Genomic DNA, 11,106 nt, shown 5'->3' on the forward strand with positions numbered 1-11,106 from the left:
TTCCACAAAAATAAACCCACAACGAAAAAAAACCCGCCTTACACTCAATGAACAATGATGACAAAACCCCAAAGACAAACGCCATTTTTAATTAATTCGACGAAAGATTCTCACCGATCCCTCTGTACCCTCCGTCGGCCATCTTGGACCCAAAGAGAAACGGGAACCGCCAGGATAAACGTCGCTCGTGTGAGTATCTCCGCTTTTTTCGGCATTTTTGGTGGGTTATCGATATAAAATGACCACACGGAGCTCTTGTCCGATCGCGTGGTGATGATACTACCCTAGGAATTGGTTAAGGGGATAAATGGGGTGGAAAAGGGGAAAACTTGAAGAGATCGTATGCAACACGAATCAGCTGATCCGATTTTTTCCGTAGTTTATCTGCTTCTGTCGCCGGCTTTTTGCTTCTTCTTTTCTGCTTTTCCGGGTCTTCACAAAAGGGGCGAATTGCGTGTGAAGGGAAAATCCAGAAGGGAAAGTTAATTGGTACGAGGAAAGACGAAGAATTCGGGATTTATTGGAATTTCGGGTAAAATTTCGGGACGTTTATGTTTAATTCTCAAGATTTTCAAGGATAATCGAATTATTGAAAAATAATCGGTTCATAGAATAATTTTGTGAATTGATCAAGTAATGCTGGCGGAATAGATTTTTTTTTTTTTTTTGCGTATTTTTTTTCTAATTTAGTTATTACATGACCCTAGGGGAGAAAATTGTTCGAAAAAAATGATAAGACAAAAATTTGGTTTTGAGTTTTTTTGGATTAGTTTGTTTTTTAGATTTTTTTTATATTTGGTTTTTTAAAAATATTTCAATGTTTTTATATTTAGTTATTGTTACATGACCTTGGGAAAAAAATGTTTTAGAAGTGATGGATGCTAATTTAGAGCATAGTATTTGATACGCAGCTTTTTGGGTCAAATGTTGGGGCATTCCTCTGTGTATCTTCTTCTTTTAACGGTAGGTTCATGTCTGAGCCGCCGTGGTCACAGCATGATACCTAATTGTAGTTTTAATTTTTGTGATGCTCGTGGGGTGAGTACGTGGTATGTCCCCAGTTCCTTACCATGCAAGATATATGGGAAAATCTAGGGAAAACTACACTCTCTGATGCTTTAACTAATAACAGAGATAAAGAATGGTGTCAGAGATGAAAAAATAGGCCACAACAAACGCCGCACTCTTAAATCAATGGGAGTCAGGTTGCGGGTCGGGGGCAAGGTCCCTGCCAGCGATCAGGTTGGTGGGGGGGGGGGGGTCATTACTGGGGTGGTTCGCACAGCGGTGTTTGTGGATTTCCATGAATGTCTGGAGTAATATGGGCTTAGTGGGGTTTAGTCACTCTATAGACAGCTATCAGATTAGATGTGCAACCAAATGAAGAGAATGTTCCTTTTGAGTTTGATTTTAGTTTATAATTTTGGCCTTTAATTAATGAAAAGTAATTGTTATTGTAGATTGCTACAATATTAAAATTAGTCAATATTTAAAATCAAATTAATTTTCCAGTGAATTTTTTGGCATGTTCTGTATATAAACCCACTTGGGTTTTATATTACTCAATGACTGCACTGAGATTAGGAAAATCTAAAGACTCTGCCCTTTCAGAAAGGATAAAACTTCACCAAAATGACATAAACAATGCAGGCAAAGAAAAATATAAAATAAAGATGAAAGGTCACCACAAAAGCTGCATAGACACAATGTCGTGCTTAACTTTGCCTTTGCCTCTTGGGGGTAATCCTGCATAGCTGTTTGGTTGGTCGTAAAGTCCAAGACCAAACACCCCTTTTAAAATGTTACTGTACCTTCAATGTATTTATCTATTTCAAAAAAGGGAAATAGGGTGATTGTGTAGGGATCCAGTGGCAATGTCCTTGGTTCAGGAAAGCTTTTGGTTCATACGGCAATATGTCCACAAAGTTGTTGTCTGAGCAGTATGGACTTTGCCTCAAAGGGGTGTAGTTACTTTTAAAACATCTGATATATGAAATATGTGTGAGGGGAAAAATGTCAGAATTTTCAGACAAATGGGTTGCAACAAATGTCAGGGAGACCCAGTTAGGAAGGTTTTTGGTTCATGCAGCAATGATTGTGGATTCCCAGAGTGCCCCTAAGGTTCTTGGCTAATAGGGACTTAAGCTCTGAGGGATGCAGTCACTTTGTAAGCAATATTTAAGATTAGTTTTGAAATTTCTTGGAAAACATGAATATTACAGCCATTGGCAAAGTTGGGCAAAATGGGCATCATAATGTTGTAATAATGTATGGTTTGGGCTGAGATGGAACGTGGTTTGTGTACTGGTAGTTTTTAATAATTATTAATGTCTGCTTAAACTTCAAGACTATGAAATATATTCTAATCCCTCACAGTGTCACATAGATAGGAAAATATGGCCTCTAAAGATATTTTCAAAATTAAGTGTGGTTACACAATCACAAGTCAGTGATACATTGCATACAAATTGAGATTGTCTGTATGTTTTGATTCGCCTTTTTCTTTGGTTACTGTCAAATATTGGGGGAAATATCAATTATTCCAAGTCTTTTACTAAAAAAAGGAGGAAAATATTAGTATCCAGCAATATACTATCTCTCTCTCATTATAATATATATATATAATATATATATATATATATATATATAATATATATATATATTATATATATATATATATTATATATATACTAAGACTGTAGAAAGGTATGGATGAGAATGATTATCTTTATTGTGCAAGAGATGTGTTTTGACCATTTTCATTATATTTGTCAGAAATACATGTGTAAATATAGTCAAAACTCTTTTGCACTTGAAACGATTAATTCTCATTCTTACCTCTTCTACAGTTGTCACAGTGAACACTGTTTAAGCAATACCGGTTAGTACTTTGAAAGAAAGGGTGTGGAAATTTAATATATAGTGACATGTCATTTATAATATTAATTGAAGATTTATTTTCAGCTTTATTTACATATGATTATTTTTAACAAGCGTAACATTGAACACACTTTTTTACAAATTTTATGAAAAAGTTAATTTTATGATTTCTAAAAGTAATTATGAAGTAATTTGATGGTATTATATTTTCAGTGATTTTTTCTTTTATGATCTTAAATAATTTTTCCAGAAGTAAAGTTTGGAAATGTGGCCAGGATTTGTATAATGTTTTTATAAGAAATGTTGTTTAAGGTCATATCATTTTTTTTTGGTGAACAGGATAATAGTAAATCACATCAAAACAAGAATGCCTTCAGCAAAAAATGTAGGTATTTAAGCAGTTATACAAGACATCCTGACTAGTTGTTCAGGGTTGGATGTGAACAGACAGGTACAGGTCAGTATTTTCTCTACCACATGCCTGTAACACTTCATCTTTCAATCTATTCACTGCAGCTTTTTCCCCCCCCTAACATGTAAAAGCATATTTTCCCCTCCTTGTATTCTTTGATGTTATATGGCTGGATGCAGTGAAGAGATTAAAAGGAGCTTGTACCTGTAAATGTGGTTTTGATTATGGGTTTTACCAGATTTTTGTGGTGGATGACATCTGGGAGTGCTTTAAGCCACGAGAGAAAAAAAAATTGTAATCATGGATTTTCTTCTTTTATAAAATCCTTAGCAAAATATTGGTGCTTTATTTGTGGATTCATTAGCTTAGAGCACTTGATGTAAACAAATGTATATGAGGTGAGAACAGTTACATATGCAGTTAGGAGATCCCTGATCCATTTCTTGCCATAGTCGGCTTAAGCTTTTGTGAGTGTTTATAGGATGCAACCCTGTAATGCTTTGATTTAGTTTTTAAGTTCTAGAAGGGGGGGAGGGGGGTAGAATGGAGATGAGGAGGGAATATGTGACCATGTGGATTGAAGAAAATTGTTGGAAATTTAAATAAGTGCACAAAGAAGTTTGATGCATAACCAGCACCCATGCTGTTGATTGGAAATTTTGATATATAATTTACAAGTAATAGTGGTCACATTACGATCTCCTGCAGAAGGTGAATATGCCAGTGCTTTAACTTCCCCCTAATGATATGGCTATTCTAAGTTTTTGGGTGAGACTAATATATATGTGTGTAGGCTTTATGGGGTTCATGTGTTGCAGGTACTGTGTAAATGATTAGTATATGAAAGAAACATTGTTTAAAAAATATATATACATCTATAGTTTTGTAGGTCCAAGATTTGTTAGATGAGGGAATACTTTTTACTATCCATCTTTATATACAAGAAAAATATGAGAAAATTCAATAAAATGGAAACAGTTCAGTTTGACAGGCAATAAGAATGATCATGAGACTTGATTTAGATAGGCCTTCCTGATGTCAGTTATGCATTTCTTATATAGCAGCCTAGATAAGAGAGAATATATGAAGAAATGTGAAGAGAAGAGGAGGAGGGATAACGGAGGAAAAAAAAAATTGTGTAAGCTCTCTAACAAACTTGCCCTTCTTCCAGGCTGCTGTCCGCACCTTCACCTCCAGCTCAGCTCGCCGAGCTGCCACAGATGTTCACCCTGGCTATGGCCAGATCCGTGGTACCATGAACAAATTCCAGGTTAATAAAAGGATGAAGTGTTTTTGTCTGCCGATTCTTCAACAGTAGTTAGATTTAATGAAGATTATTTGGTGTTACTGACAGTAGGAATATATATTGTGAGAGTATATACATATTTTATTTGTTGTAGTTACTGGAAAGTTTAATTTATCATTGTGCCAGTTTTTAAAGTTAATATATATAGGAGGCAAAGATAGAGAGATTGTAGCTAGTATGATTAATGTAAGCACTATTATTATAGTTTGTTTTCTTATTAGTGTTTTATAACTATATTCTATTAGTTGATATCAATTTTGTGTTCTCTTTAACACACCATTTGATATATATATATATATATATATATATATATATATATATATATATATATATATATATATATATATATATATATCAGTCTGTATTATGAAAAATTCCTTCTTCCTGCAAGGTTGACAATGGTATGCCCATCCACCTGAAGGGAGGTGTTTTCGACAACCTTCTGTTTGTAAGCACCTGTGTACTCAATGCCGTGGGTCTTAGCATGACTCTGGGATTCATATATGATATGAGCTTCCCCAAGAAGGCCTAGTAAAGACGCTATAGAAGAATATTTATATCATCTTTCAACAAGGCGGGTGCTTGATAATCTCGTGTATATATGTGTCTGCCATTGAATTTATCATAAAAATGTACATGTCAGATCAATAAATTTTAGAAAGGAAACTATTTTTCTTTTCATAACAATTCTGTATGTATTCAGTACAAACTTTCGATTGTTTGAAGTCTTTTGTTGTTTTTATGGATTAGACTATGTAAATGCCATATCTTTAGCAATGCTGATAAACTATTTATTTATTGAAAATTTTCTGCCACGTCAATACGTCAGTATCTAAGGTCATTAGTGGCATGTACAAATATAGTGAAGGGTGGGCTTGGATGTATAACCCCTGGGTAGGTTTTTGGTTCAGTAATGCAATGTTTTTGGATTTCCAAAATGGTCAATAATCAAAACAAATGTACCAGGCATAAACAGTTACACAGCATTATGGTAAAGTATTGTTGGTGAAAAGGGTAAATATGAATTAACGATTTGGATAAGTGAACAGAAGGGGATGAAGAGAAGAAAAAGGAAAGAGGGAGAAGAAAAGACCCTGCAAAATTAGTAGAGGCGAGGGGCTTGAAGGTCCCTACCTTAGGCCTCAGTCTCAACTTCCTAAGCTCCCCCCCCCCCCCCTTGGAAACAAGCAAGGGAGTGGGTGGGAGAGAACTAAAGTCCATGTTTTGAAAATTCTTAAAAAATAGAAAGCCTTGTTTAACACATCTTGTACAAACACACATCTGCATTAGTGTGCTTGAGTGCATACAGGTAACTAATATGGTGTTTGACTAGTATAATGCAAATACAAATTAGCTTGAAATTTCTTTAAAAATATAAGTTAAATAACCCTCCCAATCACTTGCTTCTTGTTGTCATGGGGGTGCTTAAGAGATGCAGACTGAGGCCCAATGTGGGGGATCACCCCTACCTTGGTTCTCGGCCCTTGCCTCAAGTTTTGCATGGTATTTTCCTCTTTCCTTTTTCCCCTTTTATCCCCTTAACTCCCTTCCCTCTAACAACCTTTATTGGTTGTGTTAATGGTTAATGGTTAAAAGCAAGAGAAATGTGCTAGACATCTAAGGTCATGTAGCACTATAGTTAATGTTAGGGAAGGGTGGTTGAGTGATTAGTTGTCTAAGCTGGGCAAAGGAATTGGTGAGTGAAAGGGTTAGGGTCGGGTGTGGTAAGGAGTTAGATTAGATGAAGGATATGTATGCGTTTGAGGAAAGAGAATAGGTTGTTGAAGCAGAAAGTGTGGGATTCTGAAAGGATGTCTGATAGGTTGGGAGGCCGGTGAAGGGAGGATAGGTGGGGGAAAGTAGAGGTACGGGTTGTTTCAAAACGTGGGCACGACAATAGGATGTGTGGGATTGAAAGGGGAACATTACATAAGGAACATAAGGGTGGATCAGATTGTGACATCAGATAGGAGTGTGTTAGACGGGTGTGGCCAATGCTAATCGGGCGAGAGCGGTCTCCCACGTCTGTTCCGATGAAATGGAGTTGACCAGGAGGAGATTGATAGTTTTTACAGAATGTAATTTATTAGTGCGGAGGCTTGACCAAAAAGATTGCCATCGATTATACAAGAAGGTCTTAAAGTGTGGGTAATAATCCGTGGCTGGGATACGTGAAAGCGTGGTTGGTATGAATGTGGACATAGAGGCGTGGCGTGCTAGTGTATCTGCCTGTTTCATTGCCGGGGATTCCAACATGGCTGGGCACCCAGCAAAATTTGATTGTTTTATGGCGTGTGGACAGGTAGAACAACCAGTTCTGGATCTTACAAACAAGTGGGTTGTGGTGTGTATTGACTTTATGAGAGTTAATGAGTTACGGGAGTCAGTAAAAATTGTAAAAGAGGAAGAGGAGAGTGAGTAATGTGTTTTTAGAGCAAAAGGAGTGCATAAGTTCTGTAGTAAGGACACTGGATTCAGGAGGAAGGGAGTATTTGAAAGTACGAGTTGGGAAGATTACTGCAAAAGCAGCACAGGAGGTGGATTTGGAGCCATCAGTATATACGTGAATACTAGAGGAATGATTGGAGACATGGTCAAGGACATGTGTGAGAAGGACAGTAGGAGGGATATTTGATTTTGGTGGGTCGGGAAACAGAAGCAAATAGGGGGTGAGGTATAAGCCATGGAGGGATGGAATGGACAGAGAACGGGAGAGGTTGGAAATGGGGGAAAGGGGAATGGGAGAGGAGGGTATCCATGCGAGTGGAGAAAGGAGTAGGTAATCGTGGAGATGAAGCTAAGGTAAGAAGTAGGGGTTGTGGGATAGTTAGTTTAGTGAGGGAAAATTGGTGGAATCGAACATAGCAATCGGAGAGAGAGAAGGGCCGACGTCGAGATAGAGATGGTAGCCTGATTCAGTGTACAGGCTCTCAACTGGGGAGGAGCGAAAGGCACCTAGTGCTAAGCGAAGACCACAGTGATGGATTGTATCAAGATGGGCAAGGAGAGAAGTTGAGGCAGAGGAGTAGATATGGCATCCATAATCAAGAGTGGAGAGGATCAAAGTAACATGAAGATGAAGGAGAGTTTTGCGATCTGAGCCCCATGATATATGGGATAGAGTTTTTTAAGATTCGAAGACGGCGGAGAGCTTTTTCTTTAATGTGTAGAATATGGTCTCGCCAGGACAGTTTGGAGTCAAAAATGACACCTAGGAATTTGCCAGAGGAACGGCATTGGAGTGGAGTGCCATATAAGAAGAGTGGGGTAGGGGACCTACACGTGAGCGAGAGAAAAGAATGGAGAAAGATTTAGAGGTAGAGAAGCAGAAGCCATGGTTTGTGGCCCAGGAAGATACTGATGAGATTGCAGATTGAAGAAATTGGTAGAGATTTGGTATGGATTTGTCAGAGGCATAGATGGTTAAATCATCACATATAGTGGATGACCGGCTCCTGGTGGTATAACTGAGACAATATCATTAACAGCAAGAAGGAATAAAGTGGTACTGAGCACACTGCCTTGTGGGACACCTTCGATTTGGGGAAAGAAAGATGATGTGGCAGAGGCGATTTTGACCTGGAAAGTGTGTTGGGAGAGGAAGGACTTTATGAAGACACCCATGTTTCCACGTATGCCTAGACGAGGACAATTGTTGGAGAATATGGTACCGCCATGTCGTATCATATGCTTTTTCTAGATAAAAAAAATAGCTAGTACGGATTCATAGCGTGCAAATGCAGATGTAATTATGTCTCAAAATGAGCAAGGGGTCAGCTGAGCTTCTGGCAACGGCGAAAACCGAATTGGAAGGAGAGAGAAGATTGTGAGATTCAAGACACCACATTAAGCGAAGTTCACTATTCGCTCTAATAGTTTGCACAAGCAGCTAGTTAGTGCGATGGGGCGATAGTCTTGAGGAAGGGTACCCAATTTATTGGGTTTTCAGGAAGGGAAGGATAAGAGCTTCTCGCCAATTAGAAGGGAAATTTCCTGATGTCCATATGTGGTTGTAAATTTTTAATAGGAAGGATAAGGAGGAAGCATACGGAAGTGAATACCGTCAGGGCCTTCATGAGTGTTACGGCACGATTGTAGGGCAGTAATGAGTTCAGAGGAAGAAAATGGGGCATTATAGGACTCAGCAGAGGATGGGGTGAAGGTAATGGGGGTACGTTCTCTGGTGGTCTTAATAGAAGAGAAGTGTGGAGAAAGGTGAGAACCACTACTGACCTGGCTGAAATAATCACCCAGTTCATTAGCGACTTGGAGAGGATCAGAAATGAGGGTATTTCGAATATGGAGGACAGGGGCAGGATGGGGTATGTTTGCCTGATAGTTTATGATTCGGCACCAAACATTTGAGATAGATGTAGAGGATGTAATTGATGAAACATAATTTCGCCAGCTATTTGTTTTTACTATTCCGGATTGTACGACGAAGATAGGCAGATGCTCTTTTTAAAGGAGATAAGGGCTGATAGTTGATTTGGAGTACCTCTCTGGTAGCGGTAACTGTTCCAGGCTGCACGTTTTAAGCGAAGTGCTTTAGTGCAATCAAATTCCAACCATGGAACACATTTGGAGGTATATGGTCTTGAGGTTCGAGGGATAGCTGTATGTGCAGCTCTTAAGACATGTATTTGTATCATTTCTGAAATGGAGGTGAGGGAGGATGGAGGGGTATGAATAGCAGAGAGTGAAGTGAAAGTATGCCAGTCGGCTCTATCAAAGCACCAGCGTGGGGAGTTAGGGAGTGGTACGTATGAAGTAGGAGACAGGAGAACTGGAAAGTGGTCACTATAGGGAAAGTGGTCTAAGACTGACCAGTGGAAATCTAAATGAAAAGAAGGGGAACATAGAGAGAGGTCAATGCATGAAAAAAATTGCGTGCGTGTATCAAAGTGTGTGGGGCGATCTGAATTTAGAATAGTAAGGTCAGCTGTGGAGAGGAAGCGCTCTAGAGATTGGCCTCGGGAGTTTGTGACAGAATCACCCCATAGAGTGTGGTGGCAGTTAAAATCACCAACTATGAGGAAGGTGTTGAAGTTGGGAAATTAGATTTTCAAAAGCAACAAAAGTCAATGGGTGGGAAGGGGAGAAGTAGACTGAAATCACTGTGATCCAACGATGAAGGAAGATACGGATAACTGTGCAAGGGACATTGGTTTGAAAGGGAGGTGTGACATAAGGTGTTTTCTGATTGATAAGTATGGATGAGACATAAAGGGAATGTGGGGAAGAGACAAAATGATAATTGGGGATTGGTATTGACAACCTTTATTTTATGCTATGCCCCATCTCTATTCTTTTCACTACCACACTACCCTCCTAGTACTGTTCAACCTGTAACTTTACCCTAATCATTAACTTATTCTTAACCCTTTTCGCTACTGTACTCTACCATAGCGCCATATGACCTTTGATGTCATGTAGCACTTCCTTACCTGTGGGTTTTACCCCCAAGCCTTATGCTATCCCTATATTTGAATACACCACTAATGACCTTAGATGTTGATATGGCTGAAAATTTTCAGTAAATAGATAAATAAAATGCATCAAAAAAAAAAAAAAAAAGTTACGATCCCTCTGTTTACATATAAAGGCAAAGGAACATCTGGACATGCATATAGAAAAGCAATATGAGCAAATAAACTACAAATGCTTTTCGGTTTCTTATTTGCCTCGATTTGTGCAAATGGAAAGCAACTGCTTCCCTCGGTAGAAATGTTCATATTGAAACCAAAGACCTGGCAAATGCCATGGTCTTGGTGGGGATGGTAGTAAACCTTACTATTTATTGTATATAGAAGTACTTTGATTTGATCTTTGATTTCTTATGAGTGTCCTCCCTGAACTCCTCTGCATTTTTAGAAGAAATATTGGTACTATATTTTGTTTATTAACTCATTTTATAAGTTGATGCAGGTTTTTGGTGTCATGAAGTGCCAGTAGAATACACTGTGACACCAATGTTGGCATCATAATTCCATTTTATGTTAGTTGCTGCTGAGTGATCCCGTATTCTGTTCTGGCTCTATTTTTTAGACTCCATATATTGTCCTAGACATTCTGTAGCTCCACCCACCAATCACGTAAATCAGCTAGACCATGCCCCACCCTCTACCCAAATAAGAAAGTATCATTGGCAGAGTCTACCTCAGTTTCCCCCTCTGTGGTCCTACCCTTGTCCTCCATAACCCCCTATCCTTTACTTCACCCCTTACCCCTCCACCAGGGATGGGAGTATTTGCCTTAGTTTACCATGAAAAGAACTTGAGGCTTCATCGAATTTTTTGTGTGCGTGTGCGTGCGTGCGTGCAGAGAGAGAGAGAGAGAGAGAGAGAGAGAGAGAGAGAGAGAGAGAGAGAGAGAGAGAGAGAGAGAGAGAGAGAGAGAGAGGGGGGGGGGACTGTATCAGATAAGACTCTCAGGACATCACATTCAAAGTTATCGCATATGGGCCAGTGCCTTGTACACAAGCAAAGTGCCTCTTTTAAACCATACA

General features: G+C 38.8%; 1 protein-coding gene across 1 annotated transcript; it reads left to right on the forward strand.

Moving 5' to 3' along the window:
• The first annotated feature begins 54 nt into the window (after window positions 1–54).
• Window positions 55–5,264, forward strand: LOC119570725 (cytochrome c oxidase subunit 7A, mitochondrial-like). The gene is made up of 3 exons (XM_037918357.1): window positions 55–189; window positions 4,464–4,562; window positions 4,990–5,264. The coding sequence occupies exons 1-3, from the start codon at window positions 55–57 to the stop codon at window positions 5,128–5,130; spliced, it is 375 nt and encodes a 124-aa protein (XP_037774285.1). The 3' UTR covers window positions 5,131–5,264.
• The last annotated feature ends 5,842 nt before the right edge of the window (window positions 5,265–11,106 follow it).

This window comes from Penaeus monodon, unplaced genomic scaffold (genome assembly GCF_015228065.2).
Source record: "Penaeus monodon isolate SGIC_2016 unplaced genomic scaffold, NSTDA_Pmon_1 PmonScaffold_366, whole genome shotgun sequence".
NCBI lineage: Eukaryota > Metazoa > Arthropoda > Malacostraca > Decapoda > Penaeidae > Penaeus > Penaeus monodon.